This window comes from Sinocyclocheilus grahami, unplaced genomic scaffold, assembly GCF_001515645.1.
Source record: "Sinocyclocheilus grahami isolate Dianchi unplaced genomic scaffold, SAMN03320097.WGS_v1.1 scaffold698.1, whole genome shotgun sequence".
In the NCBI taxonomy this organism is placed as follows: Eukaryota; Metazoa; Chordata; class Actinopteri; order Cypriniformes; family Cyprinidae; genus Sinocyclocheilus; species Sinocyclocheilus grahami.
Genome location: NW_015505877.1, coordinates 467,729 through 490,160, shown reverse-complemented (window position 1 = coordinate 490,160; position 22,432 = coordinate 467,729). Strand labels below are relative to the sequence as shown.

The 22,432-nt window shown below is 38.0% G+C and overlaps 1 protein-coding gene across 1 annotated transcript in view; it reads left to right on the top strand.

Moving 5' to 3' along the window:
* ppp2r5d (protein phosphatase 2, regulatory subunit B', delta) overlaps positions 1–22,432 on the top strand; it is a 53,332-nt gene that overhangs the window by 25,189 nt on the left and 5,711 nt on the right. Inside the window, exons 3-14 of the mRNA XM_016243714.1 lie at positions 10,348–10,547; positions 14,364–14,474; positions 15,173–15,265; positions 17,667–17,797; positions 18,011–18,070; positions 18,175–18,283; positions 19,218–19,271; positions 19,454–19,624; positions 19,757–19,884; positions 20,018–20,119; positions 20,430–20,502; positions 21,460–21,501. Coding sequence (XP_016099200.1) covers positions 10,348–10,547; positions 14,364–14,474; positions 15,173–15,265; positions 17,667–17,797; positions 18,011–18,070; positions 18,175–18,283; positions 19,218–19,271; positions 19,454–19,624; positions 19,757–19,884; positions 20,018–20,119; positions 20,430–20,502; positions 21,460–21,501 — 1,274 coding nt within the window. The remainder of the gene's footprint in view (positions 1–10,347; positions 10,548–14,363; positions 14,475–15,172; positions 15,266–17,666; positions 17,798–18,010; positions 18,071–18,174; positions 18,284–19,217; positions 19,272–19,453; positions 19,625–19,756; positions 19,885–20,017; positions 20,120–20,429; positions 20,503–21,459; positions 21,502–22,432) is intronic.

The window sequence follows — 22,432 nt, the reverse complement described above, 5'->3', positions numbered from 1 at the left end:
AAACAGATTTAGTTTTATTTGCTAAGCTTTTGCTTAGGAAAATATGTAATGCATAGTATTTATCAAATGTTTATTGCAGTTTTAGTGTACAGTGGTCAAACTGCATTTCAAATCCTTTTTCAGTCTTATATAAGAATTTTTTTTTTTTAATTTTAATATATTTGAATGAGTACTAGGTTAATATGCAATCCCCCAGTTTTACAGACAAGGCCTAAGGCTAGTCCCAGACTAAAATGCACGTTTGGGCTGTTTTACCTGAAAGAAACTTGCACTGACATATCTTAAAATATGTCAGTGCCATTGTTTTGTCTCAAGATGCACATGAGTAATGTTATTTTCTAAGGCATGTTTATAAAAGATACTTGAATGTCCTAATTGAACTATGCCATAATCCTGGCTTAACCTAAACCCTGTCTGTGAAACCAGGCCAATATGTAATTCGTGCATAAAGGCCTGGGCGATAAAACGGTATCGATATTTATCAACTGTACACCTTTTTCGATAACGATAGAACATTTTTTCGATATAGGCACGTACTATGACGCAGACAGCACACACAAACATGAACATGAGTGCTGTGCCTGCCTGTGATGAGCCGTGCATATGCAACTTATTTCCACTCTGCAGCTTCACTCTGTATTCACTTGGCTGCTTACACGCACGTGCAGCGGAGAAATTGACAGAGACAGAGATGATATCTAATTTCCATCCCTGCCGAAAAAAAAAAGTTAATATCTGAAGTATTCCCATACTGCAGATATTTAAAAAAAAACAAACAAACGCGGGATTGTCCTTGAGGACGGATCCAATTTGCAAAAAAATGTGGACGCAAAGTGGCTGCAAAAGCAGGCAAAACATCCAACATCTTCGCTCATATTCACGGACACCATCCCTCCTTGAAGATGAAGGTGTGTCGCATTAATAACAAGTTATAAGTTAAGGCCATATGATTTCTGTGAAGCAGAGGGAATCCCGGTGCAGTCGTGAACATCGAATTTACAGTATAACGAGGATGTCACGTAAAAAGCGCAATTGGATGGATGAATAAGTCAAAAGTTGTTATGATATGTGTCTGTGAATATTAAAGAGCAAAGAGACTGCTATATAAATAATCTGCTTGGTGCCACTCAGAGACATACAAAAACGTTTTATCTACTACATACTGAAGTACGCATACATAAATGGTGTTTTTAGCATCTACATAAACATGAACATCACCAGAGCTGCTCTGAGAGAAAACGTAAATAAACATTAACTAGTTTTATTTGAGAAAAACCAATGTCAAATACACTCTGAAACTCAAAGGTCCGCTACAACCCAGTCAAAATAAACATTCAATTTAATTTGAAATTATGACAGAAATATATTAGCATTGTACAATGTACTTCAAAGTTAAAATAACAACAATAATAATATTCTTTATAATAAAATAATTTTTTTAAACATTGTTTTCAAGGAATATAATGTTTGTCCATGCTTTAACTTTGCCAAAAATTTTGTTGTAAATTTTCATTTGATAACATTTTAAAACATTAAAATGTTAAAGTGTGATATAGATATGCATAAGGTGTACAGCTTTATTTTGTATTGTTTTTAAATTTGTTTATTTATTTATTTATTTCAGAAAGGAGACTTCAATACTTTCATTAAAATGGTTTCAAGTTTGTTGTCATAAAGGATTTGTTCACTCAAATAACTGGTTCTTGTTCTTTTAAGTCATTGTTACTGATAAGAATTATTGTTTAATATATACCGTGATAACCGTGAAACTGTGATATTTTCTGAGACGATTATCATACCGTGACAACCCTAAATGTAAGTGACGTTGTTGCATTTTAATGTTTGATTAGTCTAGCCCACGAGATGCGCAGTTGCTGCGTTATTCATTCAAAATATTAGAGAAATATAGAAGCTCAATGCACAGAAGATCTTGATTAGGTTAAAACCGAAACCAAGCTATTCACACAGAATGCATATTCAGCGCATTTTTTAGACGGACAAATATAACTGATGCATTCACGTCTCACACAAGAGATGTTTAGAAAGCCATGCAAAATTAAAAACTGTTTAAACTTTTAGAAAACACGCTCGGTTATCGGCTTTCAAAAATAAAGAATAATCGGTTATCGGTATCGGCCAAAATTTTCATATCGGTGCATCCCTAAGCAATGCATAAATACATGATGCTGTTTTGTTCATAATTGCTTATGCAATTTACGAAATTGTTTGATTTATATGAGTTAATTTAGACAATGTATGTTTTTTTTAATAGACGGTTACTTCCTTGCGTTGACAATTAATGCGCTGCATTATTTTGCTCATTGCGCCCTTCTGTGGCCTTGGGAAACAAGCCTAAAGTTTCCTTAAGACCTATTTAATCTGCATATAAAACATTAAAAATTAGATATTTGTTTAATTTTTATGTTGTGTTTGACTGTTAAAACAAAAAAATATTTGTTGTTTGTCTCAATAAATTGGGTTAATTTAAAAATACAGTGGTTAAATTTTAAATTGAATTAAAAAAAATTCTATTGCTCTTTGTTTTTAAAAAGGTTATAAAAAAGTTCAATAATTATTGATAGCGAACGATGTGAAACATTATATCATTGATACATTTTTTTAGCTATATCGCCCAGCCCTATGTGCATCACAAGCATACTAAAATAGTCTAAGAATATCAAAGACAAAATACACAATGACAATAATATACTCAATGGCCTGAAGAAATATGTGTGTTCATTCAAATAACGTTTTTTCTATGAATTAACTAGAACACAGTCCATTTCTACTCTGCTTTTCCTTGGGACAAGAGTGGGCTATCCTTCTCACATTCCTGGGGGGTCATAAAACCAGTGATATCATGATTAGTTGTCAGGGTGACCAGAGCGCCTGGTGTTCAGCAGACATCCTGGCATCCAGTTAATTGAGTGAGGGGACTGTGACGATTTGTTAACCTAATGAATAATTGATTTGTTAAATCAAATTAAAATTAGTGTGTCAGATTGGTCGAGACGCTACACTTTTTACATTTAGTAAAATGTGGTTTAACATAGTATTTGTTAAAGCAATAAAGCCACGCATGCTGTTTTTACAGTGATTTTTATCAGCAGTTAGTAATGTTTTTTTCTTTTTTTTTTTTTTTTTTGGGAAGTAGGCTAATAATTCACCTTTACCCTATTACCCTAAAGTATTGTTATGGATTGTGGACTCTTATTTTGGCTAGAAGTGATGTGGAGGTTAATTCTCATTCTTATGAATGCCTGTTTGTGGTGTGTTGCAAAAGGGCAAGGGTAACTACATCATGAAGTGATGATTTTTCCACTGAGTTTGGGGTTAGAGCCTACATATATGGTTGACATTCTTGATAAAAATCTTTTCACAATATCATATGTGCAATAGGAGCTTTACCACCTGACCTTACGCCCTGACTAAAGAAAGTACAGTCAAGTCATGTTTGGTTTGCCAGCACACACAGGTCATTGGGCTGTAATTTGTATGATTAGTCTGGGTTATGTTTCAGCAGTTTGTAATTTTTTTTTTTTTTTTTTTTTTTTTTTTTGGGAAGTAGGCTAATAATTCACCTTTACCCTATTACCCTAAAGTATTGTTATGGATTGTGGACTCTTATTTTGGCTAGAAGTGATGTGGAGGTTAATTCTCATTCTTATGAATGCCTGTTTGTGGTGTGTTGCAAAAGGGCAAGGGTAACTACATCATGAAGTGATGATTTTTCCACTGAGTTTGGGGTTAGAGCCTACATATATGGTTGACATTCTTGATAAAAATCTTTTCACAATATCATATGTGCAATAGGAGCTTTACCACCTGACCTTACGCCCTGACTAAAGAAAGTACAGTCAAGTCATGTTTGGTTTGCCAGCACACACAGGTCATTGGGCTGTAATTTGTATGATTAGTCTGGGTTATGTTTAGCTCAAGATCCACTGAAAACAATCTTGTATGACCCTAAACACTCGAGCTGTTGCACTGAACCTGCCTCAGTGTCTTGTTGGAGTGTTGGTTTGCTGTAGACGCAGCTCTAGAGCGTGTGAGAGGACATAGATTGCATTGGTTGTGTCGTGCAAGAGGTCAAATGTTAGCATTAATAGCTGCTCTTTTGGTTTTGTGAGAGCATACGGGCATCACAGCACACAACTATGTGACCACTTATCATTATAAAAAGGCTATTTTAATCCGCTTGCCCTAAGAACCATGAACAACTCCTCCTCCCTCTCCCGAGGTTATTGCATGTGCTCTTCAAAAGCGCTGAGTGTTTTCTTTGAATTGGCCCACAATAGTCACATTATAATCATACTATGGAGATGCATCTGGAGACATTTGTTGTTATTTTTGGATATTATTTGTTGTTTGTACTTGTTGACCTAGTTCATCTGTTTTATGTTAGCTAATGAACAATGTTAACATAACTGTTTGGTCATGTGTTAAGGTGTCATAAGTGTTTATATATATGTATATATACAGCATCTCACAGAAGTGAGTACACCCCTCACATTTTTGTAAATATTTTATTATATCTTTTCATGTGACAACACTGAAGAAATGACACTTTGCTGCAATGTAAAGTAGTGAGTGTACAGCTTGTATAACAGTGTAAATTTGCTGTCCCCTCAAAATAACTCAACACAGCCATTAATGTCTAAACCGCTGGCCACAAAAGTGAGTACACCCCTAAGTGAAAATGTTCAAATTGGGCCCAATTAGCCATTTTCTCTCCCTGGTGTCATGTGACTCATTAGTGTTACAAGGTCTCAGGTGTGAATGGGGAGCAGGTGTGTTAAATGTGGTGTTATCGCTCTCACTCTCTCATACTGGTCACTGGAAGTTCAACATGACACCTCATGGCAAAGAACTCTCTGAGGATCTGAAAAAAAGAATTGTTGCTCTGCATAAAAATGGCGTAGGCTATAAGAAGATTGCCAAGTTGGTTCAGATGGTGTCAAGCGTGTGTGGCGGCAACCAGGTGAGGAGTACAAAGACAAGTGTGTCTTGCCTACAGTCAAGCATGGTGGTGGGAGTGTCATGGTCTGGGGCTGCATGAGTGCTGCCGGCACTGGGGAGCTACAGTTCATTGAGGGAACCATGAATGCCAACATGTACTGTGACATACTGAAGCAGAGCATGATCCCCTCCCTTCGGAGACTGGGTCGCAGGGCAATATTCCAACATAACGACCCCAAACACACCTCCAAGACGACCACTGCCTTGCTAAAGAAGCTGAGGGTAAAGGTGATGGATTGGCCAAGCATGTCTCCAGACCTAAACCCTATTGAGCATCTCAAGGTCTCTTAACATCCACCAGCTCCGTGATGTTGTCATGGAGGAGTGGAAGAGTAATCAGATATATTTTCACATTAATCTCCAAATTACACAAACAACATAGGGCTGGGCAATATAGATAATTTATTTCTTGATATTTTTCGGTTTTGCCAATAATCAATATATATCAACCGTCTACGCACACCTTGCAATATAATCGCCATTGGCTAGTACATTTTTTTTTGTTTACTCGCCATATACTATTTTATACACACACACACACACACACACACACACACACACACACGTTTACTTAGCTAAATGGGGACATTACATAGACTTTTATTTTTTTATATACCGATAGTTATACACTTTTTAACCTAAACCCACCCCTAACCCTAACCCTACCCCTCACAGAAAACTTTCTGCATTTTTACAATTTCGAAAGTAAAATCCACAAATTGAGGTTTTTGCCGATTTGCAAATAGTACAGATCGCTTGACGGAGAGCGAAACTCTCAAGCACTCAGTCAGCGTGTTTATCGAGTGAAAATCTGTGTTGAACGCCTCTCACACACATACTGGCGTGTAAAATCTAAGAATTTATTAGCCAATGGCTAATGTTAGACGTTATGTAGTCGCCCAGAGTAAGATTTAGTTGCATATGCGAGTGATTTACTCGCAATGTAGAGGGTTGTATATACACTGTGGCTCAGTGGTAGAGCATTGCGTTAGCAGCACAAAGGTTGTGGGTTCAATTCCCAGGGAACACATACTGATAAAAAATGTATAGCCTGAATATACAGTAAGTCGCTTTGGATAAAAGCATCTGCTAAATGCATACATTTAATTAATTAATTAATTTAATATATATATAAATGTATATGTGTAAATAATTGAGATTTTTCCATTTGTTATCAAAAAAGGTCGGGGTTCGCTCTTGTGAAAACACCTGTTATACTGTTGAAGTTGTCTACACTGCGCAATAGGCCTAAATGTCTTATTTGCACTATGTTTACATGCGCACGAATAATGCGATTATTTCCAATAATCAGAGTAAGGACTTAGTCAGCAGGGTTTACACACATCACATTTTAGTAACGGTACAGCTCGCTCGGAACCTCGGCCGAGGTGGTACTGAAAAAGGTACCAGGTACTGTACACCGTGGAAAACACCCCAAAAGCGAGCTGTGCCGTGCCGTACCATGCAGTGGAAAAGCGCCATAAGATAGCGAATTCAATAGTGAGAGTGAAGGTGTCCGAAGCCCGGCTTATAGCAAAAAGAGCATTCAAATCACAAATAATACTGATGAAAAAGAATGAGTTGGATGTTAATCCCACTTACGCCAATGACATGGCCTGTGCCCAATTTATAGGAGTGACAGCAGACAATTTCTGAAAAAAGACTGCAGATAAAATTTCCTCAGCACACTATCTATCGTTTCTGATTGATGGTGATACGGACATCTCCACCAAAGAATGTGAGATTGTCTATGCCCGTGTCATTAATATTGTAAGACCTGCCAACATCCTAATTGGTCACATTGACATTCAACTCGCCTATGCAGAAGGTAAAGGGAAATTTCTGATTTTTGTTACCATATAACTATAAACTATGATAACTGAAAAACTATTCATCAGCATACATCGATCAATCTCATGATATAGAAAATAAAAGGTGCGACCAAGTCATGTACTCGTGTGACCAGCTGAGAAAGTTCGTTGCACCAGTGCGACCAGTGGGAATGAGTCTAGAGCCCTGGTCCTGGAGCAGTTTTAGTGCGCTAGTGGAGATCTCTCTACCATGTAAAAGTTTGGAGTCAGTAAGATATTTTTGATGCTTTTGAAGGAAATCTGTTATGATCACAAAGTCTGCATTTATTTGATCAGAAATACACTAAAAACAGTACAAATGTGAAATATTACAAAAATAACTGCTTTCTATTTTAATATTTTACAATGTATTTTATTCCTTTGATGTCAAAGCTGAATTTTCAGCATCATTACTCCAGGCTTCTGTGTCACATGATCCTTCAGAAATCATTTCTTATTATTATCAATGTTGCAAACAGCTGTGCTGTGTAATACTTTTTGTGGAAATTGATACATTTTCAGTGAAATGTCAAATAGCACAGTATTCTTATTTTTGGCCCATATTACAATATACACATTTTTAAGTAAACTTCTGAGAGAAAAAAAAAGTTAGATCCTTAAGACTTCATCTAATTTATTACACGTTTGAATGTATTTGCAAGAGTTGACAAATTTTAAAGGGGTCATATGATGCTGCTAAAATAATTTTTTTTGTTGTGTATTTGGTGTCATGAAATGTGTTTATGCGGTTTAAGGTTAAAAAAACACATTCTTTTCCACATACTGTACATTGTTTCTCCTCTATGCCCCGCCTTTCTGAAACACGTCGATTTTTACAAAGCTCATCGGTCTGAAAAAGCGAGGTGTGCTCTGATTGGCCAGCTATCCAGTGCATTGTGATTGGTCGAATTCCTCAAGCGTGTGACGGAAATATTACCTCCCTTACCATATTGTGATGCCTGCGGCAACCTCATGTTATCGACCCCGGGCTGGACTCCGCTTCGTCCATGGTGAAAGCCGATCCGGCGATCACAACACGAAGTTGAAGTATTTCCTCAGCGACCAGCATGGATCAGCTCCAGGCATGACGAAGCGGATATCGTCCTCTTTTGGAAGACCAAACAAAGTAGTTTGGCTTTCACAACAAAGCACACAGCGTCTTCACGACATGGCGGCGGCGGCAACAATACTACAGCGAGAATAAAAGTTACGCCTTCTTTCTTTTGCGTGAACATTTGGGCGGCGTTATGCAAATCTTCCCACATCGTGATGTAGATATGTGGGGGCGTGTTAGAACGATCCGTTTTAGGTAGGCGTAGCTGACTCTTAACTTTTATAAAGAATATCTCTTTGGATTTGAGACTTTAGTCTTTGCAACTTTACAGATCTTCTTTATGCACCAAGAGCTTGTAACACTCCAAAGAGAAAGGAAAAATTGAAATCGCATCATATGACCCCTTTAACCACTTTATCGTTTAAATTAGAAACACACCTCTAGTTTTGCCCGCTATATTGCCAACCCCTAATTTTGTAAAAGTGGTCAAATAAAATATTAGCTATCGGTATCTGCCTCAAATTTCCTGATGGGTGCATCCCCACTATTTATGATTGTCTTCTGACTCTGATTATTTTGTTTCATGCTTTTATGTGTATACACTAGTGCATATTTGATTTGATTAGATCAATATAAAAGCCATCCTGTACATTCATCAGCAGAAAACATGCTGGCTGCAGGCCATCCTTTACCTCCATTACTGTCCTCCTCCTCTCATCACTCTCAGAGCTTCTCCTCTGGCATTGCATAAGATCTCCCAATCAAACACTCCTACTTCAGACTGCAGGCCTGGTGCAGGATGTTGAGGTTCATGGCCTGCAACTATTCTGGAAATCCTGCTATCCTCTGCCAGCTTAAAGCTTTGTGGAAAGAATTCACTTGAAGTCAGCAGAGTAAACGAAATTACACGTTTCATGCTTGCACACAGGACATCATCTCTCAAAGAAATTGATAATGAAATCATCTGACAATAGATGTTATTTGTTTGTTATTATTTGTCATTTCAGTCATTGTGCTCTTTGTGTTTGGTGACATGTGAAAGGGAAGTTAGAATGTTCTGATGGAGCTGCTGCAGTGCAGCTCTCTGTGAATCGCATTTATTATAGATTCATTGAAGCTGTCATCTGTGCCCCAGATTTTAGTCCTTCGTTTTCATTCTGTCCCCATCGCTGCTCAAAAGTGGATCAATCCCCCGTCCTTTCCTCGTTACCCTGTGCTGTCCATCTCGATGGACAGGGTCTGTTTAACAAAAACCACTGTCAGACCTAATATGTCTTCTGTGTGATATTTAAAATGAGAAATTACAGCTGTTTTACTGATTCAAATATTTCAGGACCACTTGTTGGAGTTTGAGTTAGCCTGATGCATGCGCAAGTTGCATAACATTTGCTGTCTAAATGTTTTTTTCCTTGCTGCTAGTAAAACATACACTAAAACTTAGTATGACTTGGCAAAAGAGGCAAAACAATCATATCTATTTTTCGGCCTATCTTCTCTTTGTATATTTTCTCTTTAATGGCTTGATGGGAGAAAAAAACACAATAGCTATTAACAAAATGCTAAATACATTTAAAATAAGCAAGAAACAAAGTTAATCAACTGTTTTCAACAGTATTTTTTTGCTTAGTGAATAGTTAAATGTAAACATCTTTATTTATGTGAACCCCCAAAAAAAACAGTTTCCACAAAAATATTAAGCAGCTCAGCTGTTTTTAATATTAATGATAATAATAAATGTTTCTTGACCAGCAAATCTGTATATTAGAATGATTTCTGAAGGATCATGTGACACTGAAGACTGGAGTAATGATGCTGAAAATACAGCTTTGCTGTTACCAAAATAAATTACATTAAAATATAAAACATTTTATAACGTTATTTTAGGTTGTAATATTTCACAAAATTGCTTTTTACTGTATATTTAATCAAATTAATGCAGATGAATATTAGAGATTTCTTTCAGAAACACAAAAAAAACTTGCCAATCCAGAACTTTTAAACGGCAGCTTATATAATCAGCAAATCAAATATTCAGTATATCGCTCATCCCCAGCACTTGGTCACCTGATTCCAGTCCAGCCATTATGACCCGCTCATAATTGCAGCAGTGTGTTGCCTTGGCAGAACAGTGCTATTTTCCACAAGCTCATGCAGGGACACACAGATCACAACACACAGACAGACAAATGAGGTTCACAATCAAGGTGAGAGGAAGGTGTAAATGAAACTGTGGGGGACCAGAGAGCCTCCCAAATAGAAGCTTTGTTTTAAACTGTGCGTTGGTGTGAAATAGCACAGTAAGGGATCTGGAAATCTTTCCTTGGAGGTTTGCAGGTTGGTTTGATTGACTGTTTTGCCTGCTGCACATCTCCTGCCTGACAGGTGTCATTTAGGCTGTTTTGTTTATTGTGTCTCCAATTCCAGATGCCCCACCCATGGATCGAGAAGAACTGTTTGTCCAGAAACTGCGGCAGTGCTGCGTGCTTTTCGACTTTGTGACTGATCCACTAAGTGATCTCAAGTACAAAGAGGTGAAACGAGCCGGCCTCAATGAAATGGTGGAGTACATTACACACAACCGCGATGTGGTCACAGAGTCCATCTACCCTGAAGCTGTCATCATGGTGAGGGGGCACAAATATGTCCTAAGCACACACACAGCAACTCATCCCCATTGCTTGTCATACATGATGCCTGTGCATGTAAGCAATTTGTGGCTTAGTTCACACCACCCTATCACTCTTGAGTGCACAAGTACCGCATTTCAAAAATCACTTGGCAGTTTTCTCAAATGTAATAATCGTTTTTTTTTTTTTATGGAATATTGCCCCTTTAATTTAGTTTCCATGGCAACATTAATCCTCTCCTACCATCTTGAGATCCCTCAATTGTGAGCATAGTAGGTGATGCATCAGCTGCACTGCATTGCGTGATTCACCTTTCACGTGAGTCACAAGAACTCATTCGGAGTTACGAGGCATGGAGGATTCAGAGTTATTGTACATTAAATCTGTGATGCAACTAGGGATGTCAATTTTCGATCATTTCCATGATCGATCGTCGTTTAAATTAACGATCAATTCATCGATTAATCGTTAACCTTAATGCTGCAAAATGCGTCTATGCAGCCCGGCATGACAGAATGTGCAAAAGTTACTCAAAAAAAAAAAAACCCCCGCTTTCTCACCCGATTTAAAGGGGATTTAGTCTGAATAAAATGCTAGTAGCAGGATTGTAAAATTAGTAGATGTGATTATGATCATTTGATAAAATGAAGAGAGCTCGTTTGAGATCATTTTACTTTGTTGACTGTTTCCTATCCCATCACGGGGACCTGCTGAACGCGCCTCTTTAAATGGTTTCGTGGTGGTCGTTGTTGTATTTTAAAACACAATTGCAATGTTTTCAACTGACATTATGGCATTTAAAATAAAATTATCCCAAACGTAACTGTGGCGCGTGTGGCTGTGATGCGCAGTCAGTGAACCGCTTCCATCGGCGCTGCTGCAGCAAAACACACTGTTGCTCACATCAAACATTATTATGCAAGTATTATGACCAGTACTTAATTTGATCCTGCTGGATCCTGTTCCGGAAAATGTCAGATTTTGAATTTTTGCGTTGCGGAAGGCCTATTTGTTTTTAGTAATCCGACATTTACAGTGCATTAGATCGTGACAGTGCGTGCGTGCTCAGGATCCTGGATTATCACATCCTCTGTGACCAATTGACAGTAATGGCTTTTGCCTGACCGACGCACAGGTGATTTACTAGCCAGACCCAGGATAAAATCTGCTCAAGTGTAAACGTACACCAGGGAATTATGGGTAATTAGCCATCATAAATCAAGGCCGAGACACCTGCGTTTCCTTGCAGCCATTCATAATTCAGAGAGGAGATCTGCTGTGTCCCAAATAGGGCTCAGCGATATAGCAATATATATATTTTTTTAAACTAAGTGCAAATAAAGCATTATATTTAACTATTTTCTATTATATTCACCAATACAAAGATACATTAATACACAGCAATATTTACATACATGGACATGTAGGGAAATGCTACTAACACAGGCTTTAAGAAACTTAACGGACAAAAAAAGCGCAATAAAGTCATTGAGATGCATTGTGATATAAAATGATCTGGGTTATATTGTGAACATTTAATATATGAGAGCCATAATCCCAATAATAAATCTTGCGACTGTATTGTAAGATAGTCGCAATTAGGGGTGCTCCGATTGATCGGCTACCGCTCACTATCGACCGATAATCGCATTGGGATGTTTGATCGGTGGTCTCTAAAAAGGCCGATCTCAAGCTGATGACGCTGCAGTGAGAGGTTTGGCACGACATGCAGCGGCACCGTCTCAGTCTCTGTCCGGCGCAGGTGAAATAATGATAATGCTGAAGGTGAGGTACTCGCCTTCATATTTCTTCATTAAATGACTTATTCACCCTGCACACGGTTGCTGTCCGGCAGTGCGTCCCAGGTGTGGTGCATCTATCAATAATAGATGGCACTCGTGGAGGAAGGAAAACAAAGTTCTTTATGAACCGCAGAATTGCTTGTAATAAAGATTTAGGGTGCTTTCACACCTGGCCCGTTGTTTCGGAACCTGGCGCGTTTCCCCCCTTAGCTCGGTTCGTTTGGGCATATGTGAACACGGCAATCGCGCTCGGATCCACGCCAAAACAATCGGTCCGAGATCGCCTGAACGAGGTGGTCTCGGCTCGATTGAAAACTAACTCTGGAGTGGTTCGGTTGTAGTGAGAAAGCAATCCGATCTAACGGACCAACGAACCAGGCTATATCACAATGTATGATGGGTAATTACGTAAGTTCCATGAAAAGCTTGTCTGTGAATGTCTGTGGGTGTGCACGTCTTCGCCATTCAAAATAAAAAAGCACACTTTCATTTTATAATGCCGTCTTATTACTCTTCTTCCTAGTAGGTGCGTTTTAAAAATGTTTTCACGATGAATCCTGGACTCCTGCTCAAAATTATAAATTAATATAAGGACAGCTACAAAAAAAACAACAACAATAAGCCCGCAAAGCTGTTGTCGTTCCATCCTGACGGGTGACAGTGGTGGAATCCCGGAAAATAAACCGTGAAACGTTGACCAATGAGAGAACAGTTTACTCGCGCAAGACTTGTATTAACAAATTTGGTCCATTTAGAAACTTTGCCGAGTGAAAGCGAACCGCACCAAGAATAAAAAGCAACATTGTAATAATTTGAATCCCTGTTTCGGAGCAAAGCAATCAATCTACAGGTGTGAAAGCACCCTTAAATGCAAAAGGAAAGGCAGTAGAGCTGACTATTTCTGTCAATGGTAAGTTTGTGATAACGTAAGAAAAGTAGTTAAAATGTTTTGCCACTTGCTTGAGCAACTTAATATATAAGTAAATGCAAAAGTAAAAAGCATTGAATAATGCTTATATTTGTTGTTTAAACATGTTTGGATTTGAAATCAAAATAATGGATAAATGTTGTGTTTGTGGTAAACAGCCACGGATCAGTAGTGGACTCCTGTGTGAAAGCTGCTTCTCCTCTCACAAGAGTCACCTAAGAGGGGAATTCCCCCCATTTTCAAAAATGAAATTCAGGCCCTGAATAAATGTATAAAAATCCTGATTGGAGTATCACCATAAATAGTTATAAATGATAAAAAGAAGGCTTTAAAAAGATTGTGATCGGTATCGGCAGATACTGCTTTCTGTGATCAGTCTCAAAAATCCTGATCGGAGCACCCCTAGTCGCAATCAGAACCTCTTGGCTTTTAGATGCACATTTACCCCTCACGTCCTCCATACTGTCAGGTACTCATTAGACTTTCATGTCCCTCTCTCCCGTCTCAGTGTGAGGTGTTAGAGAGAAGGTCTCGCCCCTCCCTCTCCTGTCTGGAGGTCTGAGCGACTGAGGCTGTGTTCGAAACATTGCGTCATCTTGACAGAGAGAGCAGTGCCGCCCCTCTGCAGTAGTAACACTCCTGTCCTTCCCCTCAGCCATTTTGGGACACGAGTTATAAGTAGTATCTTACCACTTGTCACTTCAGTGGGAGTTGATATTTGAGGTCATACATATTTTATGTCTTGGATTCATAATGAGAGCTAAAAAAGGAAGGCATTTCAGTGTTATATTTCTGTGGAGTTTGTTTATAACTGTGTGAAGTGAGGTTTCTAGAGTTGAATTTTCAGTGTGCAATCATTATTGGGGGGGGGTTCTACCTTTTTAGAAAAAAGGTATTGTGAGAACTCTTCTATGTGTTAGTTTTTACCTGTACATTTTTTTTCTCTAAGGTCTCTCATGCCTGTTGCTTTATGACATACTAAATAGAAATATTATATTGGTTTGTTACAGTACTTCTAGTATATTCCTAGAATGGATAGTTTCTCTGTTCATATAATGACAGATAATGTGTGTTTCTTTCCAGTTTTCTGTAAACTTGTTCAGGACTCTGCCGCCCTCTTCCAACCCCACGGGAGCAGAGTTTGACCCCGAAGAGGACGAACCCACTCTAGAGGCAGCTTGGCCTCACCTGCAGGTGTGTGTGCAGCTTCATATTATCAATGCTCATTTTCTTGTTTTCTTTTGAAATGTCATTTATCCAACTCTTCAGTGAATGTTGCTGGATGTCCTTGGTGTTTTCCTTTTCATATGCCTGTTTATGTTATTATATTATGACGATTTTAGCCTTAAACTGCTTTGCAAGCCATGAGGATACAAAACTATATTGCTCTGTTCTACAGCCTCCATTGGCAGAAGTTTACATTTTTGAATTTGGCCAAATCCAGTGGCAGCATCACATTTGTCCTTTGTGGTGAATCTCAGGGGAAAATAAATCCAAATATTGAATGTAAAAATATCATTCAATACTGAAATATGTATTTTGGAGATAAAAAGATCAAATTCAAATTCCACTTTTCTGTATTTGTTGTTACCTTTAGCACCATGCTAAAGTCAGTCAAAAAGAGTGCTATTTGTGTAGGTCACAGAGTTGCTGCCTTTATAGAGCATTGCAGTCAATTCTGAGGTTCCCTGCCAGTGAGGTTGCAGCGAAGCAGTTCACTAGGTTTTGGAACAAAATATCTGTCTCAAATGATTAAAAAGCCTATTTGTTCAGGAACTGACAGCATTTCTTGTTTTGGTGGCAAAGAGGACCAGACAGATACATTAATCATGTATTAGTGTTGAGCTTTATTACTATCTCTCCTCCTCACCCCCTCTTTCTCCTTTCCTCAGCTGGTGTATGAATTCTTCTTAAGATTTCTGGAGTCACCTGATTTTCAGCCCAACATTGCCAAAAAATACATCGACCAAAAGTTTGTAATGTCGGTGAGTGCACTTTCTTCTGGCCTATAGCTGCAACACAGTTTGTCCTCACCAGCACACCATCAGAGGAAGCTACACACTCCCTCTGCCGTGAGTACCAGTGAGGAAACTGAGACCAGCTGCTGTTACAAGTTTACAAGCATGTTGCAGTGCAGAGATCAGCACTTGCCTGTGTAGAATACGAAGTCAAGTTTAAAGCAAGAGTATAATCACCATGCCAGCATCACTTTGTGCACTTTGAAATTTCTGGTGGATCGAGGATTTTTTTGTTGGTGGTGGTGTTTTACATGGACTGATGGTGAGACTGATATCTAGAGAGCAGGATTTTGGGCCTAGAATTTTATCGGCCTAGAATCATTCCATGAGTGTTAGTGTTGTCACGGTACCAACATTTCTGTATTCGGTACCAATACCAGTGAAAATCCACGGTTCTCGGTACCAATTTCGATACCAAAGCAAATGATTAATAAAGTCAAACAAAAGTAAAATGTACAAAAATCAATGCCATTCTTTATACTTATTTAAAATTGTGTTTCAAGTTTTTCCGCAAGTAATAAAATTATGAAAAAAAAGTAAAGAAGTTTCACCCAAACGTTTGTCATATTTCTGCTACCGCTGAAAAACAACTGTAAACTGTTGTCTGATTTAGGGTTTGCTGGTGTGTTTCATGATCTTCCTCAGCCTGCAGCTGTAATAGGAAAATATAATATACTCAAGTAAAGCAATGGGCTGAGTCTGACCAAATGCAACATTAGATCATTGACACCAGCTAAAATATAACTTTTCAGTAAAAAACAAACCTCAGCTTTTATAATAAACTTCGATAAGATTACATATGAAGAGTTTTGTTCCAAAAAGCTATAAATCCATTTTGATTAATTTGAGTAAAAATGAAAGTGGCAAGATGAAAACCACTATTTTCTGTTTCAAACTTTCACATAGCATCTTTAGGTTATAATAACATTAAAAATTAAAATCCAGACTTTGATTTTCAAAGATTTATTATAAAATTATAATTTTTTCCCCAAAATGCAATAAATCCATTGAATCAATATAAAAGTTATTTTTCATATTGAAACTGTTGAAAATACACAACATAGTAAGTTGATCCACATATGACAGCCTCTGAACTTAGTCAATACTAATCTTATATACAGGCACTGGACTAAAAATACATTCAATCAGTCATCGCTCCCAAAAAGAATTCAGCGGGTCATCTTGTTAATTCTATAAATTAATTACAACAATAAAAGAAAATGTAATCATGAACATACATGAACAACAATATCACATTAAACCACAGAAATTCCAAAATGACATTTCCCTTACATTCAACTTCCAAAAGTGCATTCATCTTTGCCATGTTACATTCATTTAGTTGACTAGTGCTATAAACTGTATTAACAAAAACATTAATGGCATTAATAAAAACACTTACACTGACAAGCTACTCAATATCGCGTTCATAATCAAGTGCGACTCATCTGCGATTATGAACGTGATATTGCAGTGATCTACGGCTCTGTGTATTAAATGGTCCATCTGAAAGCAAGTGATGGAGATTTACTATTAATCACAGAACCGGCTTTACTGACAAGATGCGCATGACAATCACATGCGATTTATGCCCTAATTTTTTTGTTTGTTTGTTGATCACAAAGTAGATGAGGAAAACTAGGATGCCGGGTGTATTCAAAGCGCCGCCATTACTGTCTAGAGTGCATGGAATTGTGTGCTGTGATTGGTTGTTACTGTTTACAGTGCATGGAATTGTGCGTTGTGATTGGTTGAGCGGATATATCGCATTCTGCAGAAAAGGAACATGCTGAATTGAGTGCTGTGCCTGCCTGTGATGAGGAGACTGTGAATAAAGAATGAATATTAGTCGAATTTAAAATAAACATTTGCATTTGAATGCAAAAATGGTACAATCGAATGTTAGGAGTGCGTCAGGGAGCGTCATCAGTAGTGCGCGAGATGCGGTGATGATGAGGTAAGTGATGTTGCATTTGAATGTTTTATTAGTCTAGACATGAGACGTCAATAAACACACGTTCTTATGACATAAAACGTCATGTAAAAATATGCATCAAGGCATTGCTCATGTGGGCATGGTATTTTTGAAACCGATTGAGAAAGTAGTTGGATTTAAGCGTTTACATGATTAATGTTTTCTGATTATTTCAGATCAACACCACCCCTTTTAATCCAAACAAAATTTCATTTAGCTCGAGCTCAGTCGGATTGATTGAGATGTTTACTTGAAGGCTTTCAGACCAATTGAGCCATCAATCTGATTAGTAACAAATTATTTGGATGCATGTAAACATAGCTACTGGGATTGGGTCTCAGAACACATTTTATGATTATGCTAATGACTTCAGGTCATCTTATTTCTTTTCAGCTTCTGGAGCTTTTCGACAGTGAAGACCCCCGAGAGCGGGACTTCCTAAAAACCATCCTGCACAGGATCTATGGAAAGTTCCTGGGACTGAGAGCCTACATCCGTCGGCAGATCAACAATATTTTTTATAGGCAAGCTGTCCGCCAAACTAATCCACCTTTGCGTTTGGTTCATTTTGCACTAAATATGTTCTCATTCATAAACTTTGTAATGGTAGACAGAAACTGTGAACTCTTAGTAACAAGTCTGTCTTTAAATCAGCCGAGTTTGGCATTCAAAAGGTGAGATGGGTAGCTCTTCCAGAATTCATCCATTGAGTCGATGTCCTTGATCTCGCACTGTAGGTTTATATACGAGACGGAGCATCACAATGGGATTGCGGAGCTCTTAGAAATCTTGGGAAGGTTAGTGTGACCACTATCAGTGCTGCCATGACAAACCTGAGAGGAGGTCTTTCTCTTATTGCTGAACTGTCTGTCACATGACCGGTCTCATGTTTTTCCCACAGCATAATTAATGGATTTGCCCTGCCACTGAAAGAGGAGCACAAAATGTTTCTCATCAGAGTGCTACTGCCTTTACACAAAGTCAAGTCTCTCAGCGTCCATCACCCACAGGTACACTTAAGGAGAACACTCATTTGTTGAAGACTTTTATGTAGTAATGATTGTTTTTTTTATAGGGGTGGATGATTATGAGCAAAATACTTTGCTGTGGAAGTCACAGTATTCTCAAAACTTTCAATAACTGCATTAAACCACAGTTCTAAAATTGATTGGCTGGGTGGTGTTCCAAGAGAGCTAATCATTTAGTTCAACACCACTGGGATGTTTCACTGTTTTTATTAAAGTTTAGCTTGTCTGTTTAGCTTCTTTTGGGGCTGTTTTTGTTGGAGAAAAATACTCGCAATTGTGCTGGATTACTGAATATTAGCATGCAGCTGAGGAGCACTTTTGCTTATGTGATGAAAAATAAAATTTTTATTTGCTTGCATTTGAAAAAAAAAACTGAACCAAAATATTAAGCTTCTCTCTTTTTAAAGCTGAACATTATTGCTGTTACTCTACAGCATATTAGAGATCTTTTTGACTCATCTGGAATGGTTATTCCAGATTTGATTTGATTTGAGGTAATATGTTCAATTATTTCTCGCCATGTTTTAAAGTGTCAGGGCAAGCGCAAGTAAAGTTTTACAGCATTAGCAAGGTAACTAGTTAAGGGGATTTGGTTATGGGTCAGTTTTAGACCACGAAGATGTACCTTTTTTCTAACAAGCTCTTTCACATTTTCTCATTGACAGTGATATTTGAAAATGGTCAAAACGCCCATGAACTTTGCATAACCACATTAGAAAAAAATACTTTTTGCTGGCATATCGCCCACCCCTTCCTCTGTGTCCATAGTCTATATATATTATGATTAAGTCTTATAGGTTATGATGTTTTGCACAATGTATTAATAGAATGAAGAACAGCAGTGGCTCAGTGTTAGTCATCCTGTTGTGTTCTTTGTAATGTCTTTTTGGAAAAAAGTAATTTCCTGTGCTTTCAGCTGGCCTACTGTGTGGTGCAGTTTTTGGAAAAGGACAGCAGCCTCACTGAACCCGTAAGATTACAGCCTTAGCATAACTGCACCTTTGCTGTTTCCGGTCACTAATAGTAACATTTTCTTTCAAGTTTTTCTGTTTGAATTCTCTTTTCATGGTGAACTTGAGCATGGCTAGTGCATAGAGAGCAAACATGGCTTTCTCACAGCTATTTGCCGCCTCCTGTGTTCATCTGCATCAGGTGATTATGGGCCTGCTAAAGTTCTGGCCCAAGACTCACAGTCCCAAGGAGGTGATGTTTCTGAATGAGCTGGAGGAAATCTTGGATGTCATTGAGCCCTCAGAATTTGTTAAAGTCATGGAGCCCCTCTTTAGACAGCTTGCCAAGTGTGTATCAAGTCCACACTTCCAGGTATTACAGCATTATAGTACTTTTCAAACTCCTTGAGCATTGAGAGACTTGTTATCTTACCAAGGTGATAAGCTTTATAATACTTGCATATATGCGTGTAACGGTGATCTGTAATGATCATGTGTGTTCTAGGTTGCTGAAAGAGCATTGTATTACTGGAACAATGAGTACATCATGAGCCTGATCAGTGACAATGCCGCCAAGATCCTCCCCATCATGTTTCCCGCTCTCTACAAGAACTCCAAGAGCCACTGGAACAAGTACAGCCACACTTGTTAATCAAACTTCACTTCTGGAATTGTCACAACCTGATTTTCCATTAAGACATATCATATTCAAAACACCATAAGAAAAAAGCGTTCTGTTCAAATAGAGCTGTGTTTCCTCCTGCAGGACAATCCATGGGCTTATCTACAACGCTCTCAAGCTCTTTATGGAGATGAACCAGAAGCTGTTTGATGACTGCACTCAGCAGTACAAGGCTGAGAAGCAGAAGTAAGTGAATGAGGGGAGAAAGAGAGAATATGGGGGAGATTTGAAGATTGTACGATTGTTCTCACATGAACTGTCTGGGATGATCTTGCCAGCAGTTGTTATTTTGCACATGCCCAGAGACGATGTCTAGATAAGCAGTTCTCTAGATTTTGAAACCCAGTTGACTGTCTTTGATTTGGTTAAATGGAAGGTCTGTTTGTTTTATAAACAGATTTTACCAAGCAAGTTGTGGCAACCATATGTGTCCACATACATTTACGAGTGGTTTTCTCTGGCATATCCTAAACTCTGTTTTCCTGTTCTTCATTAGAGAGAAGTACAAACTTAAGGAGCGGGAAGAAATGTGGCATAAAATAGAGGAGCTAGCAAAACAAAATCCCCAGGTAAACGTCCTCCGCTATGCATTGACGCTAGCAATCAAAAGTTCAATATTTCATTTCTTTCTTTCTTTCTTTTTTAATTCATTGTTTTATTCAGATTGATCAAAAGTGAGAATATAGACTGACTTTGTAACGTCGTTACAAATGATTTCTATTTCAAATAAATGTATAAATAAATGAAAAAAATGTATCACAGTTTTCACAAAAAATATTAAGCAGCACCACTTTTTTCAACATTGATAATAATAAATGTTACTTGAATCATATTAGAAAGATTTCTCAAGGATCATGTGACAGTGAAGACTGGAGAAATGCTGAAAATTCAGCTTTGCGTCACAGGAATAAGACACATTGTAAAATATATTAAAATAGAAAACCATTACTTTAAATTAATAATAATATTTCATAGTATTACTGTTTTTACTGTTGATTGATCAAACAAATGCAGCCTTAGTGAACTTAAGAGATTCTTTGAATAACATTTAAAAAAATAGATTTCACTTATTCACCCCAAATGTCTGAACAGGTGTGTACATGTAAAGACAATCAAATAGGACACAATCAGACTGTCAGTGGAGTTATATATTATTAGATGTATTTGAATTGAGAATTAATCATTTTAAGAGGCATTTTATCAGGTTCTTCGGTATTGCTAGTCCGTATAGTTATATTTATCTTTATTCCCAAAGTTTGTGTGAAACTAAAACAGCCTGGGGCCCTTAATTACTGATAAGTATAAGGGGGAGCTTGTTTTCTTTCTCTCTCTCTCTCTCTCTTTTAAATGTAATTAGAATGAATTAACTCCAAACTACTCCTGACGAGTGTAATTACCACAGCTCATCTCTCTAGAGTCACCAGTGTGCTCGGAGGGCAAACACAAAAAGAGCCCAGCGTTTAATCAGATGTGATTCGGGAACCTGTGAATGTGTTTGTCAACTTGCATGTTTTGGATTTTCACAGAGTACAAAGATTCAGCTGCGGCCCGGTCTGCCTCAAGAGGAGGTGAGTCATTTATTTCTGTAAATGTAACAGTTATTATGCATTCATCTGGGTTACTTTCATCTTTGGTATGAACAAAATCCTACATGAATCATTCCAATAGCACAGTTTTTGCTGGAAAGTTTAATACTTGAATAGCTATTTATGCCTATTTTTTTGCATAATTCAGTAAATTAAATGCTTTGAAAGGTGCTTCATCTCATCTGATCATGTTTTTTTCTCTTGATGTATTATTGTGGCATTATGGGTACAAACAAAAAGATTATTCATCATGAATTATAAATCTGGCATCAACATTATGTAATACTTAAGTTAAAGATAAAAGTCTCAAAATGGTCAAACTAAGTTCACACCAATGTTCCCTCTAATGCCGAGTTCACACTGCACGATTTTAGCCCCGATTTTTCACTCGCCGACAGGTTTTGCAAAATCGCCGACATTTGCCCGACATCGGAGGCAAATCGGTGCTCGTTCACGTGAGTGACAATCACGCAGTGTGAATTATCAAAGACGCGATCTGAGGGAATCGCCGACGCCCGCAAAATATTTGGCATGCTTAATATCTGAAGCTGTCGGCGATTCACAATCACGCTGTGTGAAATGAGTTCTGACTGAAAAGCACATCGGCGATAACCTACAGCCAATGAGAGACCAAGATACAGGGCAGAGAGAAGTTCGGGGAGGAGTTATAGACCAGAATATCAGTATTTTAATAGATATATGAACAATTATATCATACAGAAACAAGCACAAACATTTGCTTCCCCAGCCACAACATCAGCATAACAGTTACTGCAAAATTATTTACCTCCAACTCTCTTTGCGGAACAGACTATTTGCGGGCTATATATATATTTTAATAATTACAGTCTTGCTCGCGAGAACTCCGGTCTGACGCACGCGGGTTCTCGCGTTATTTCCTTATCACTTCTCG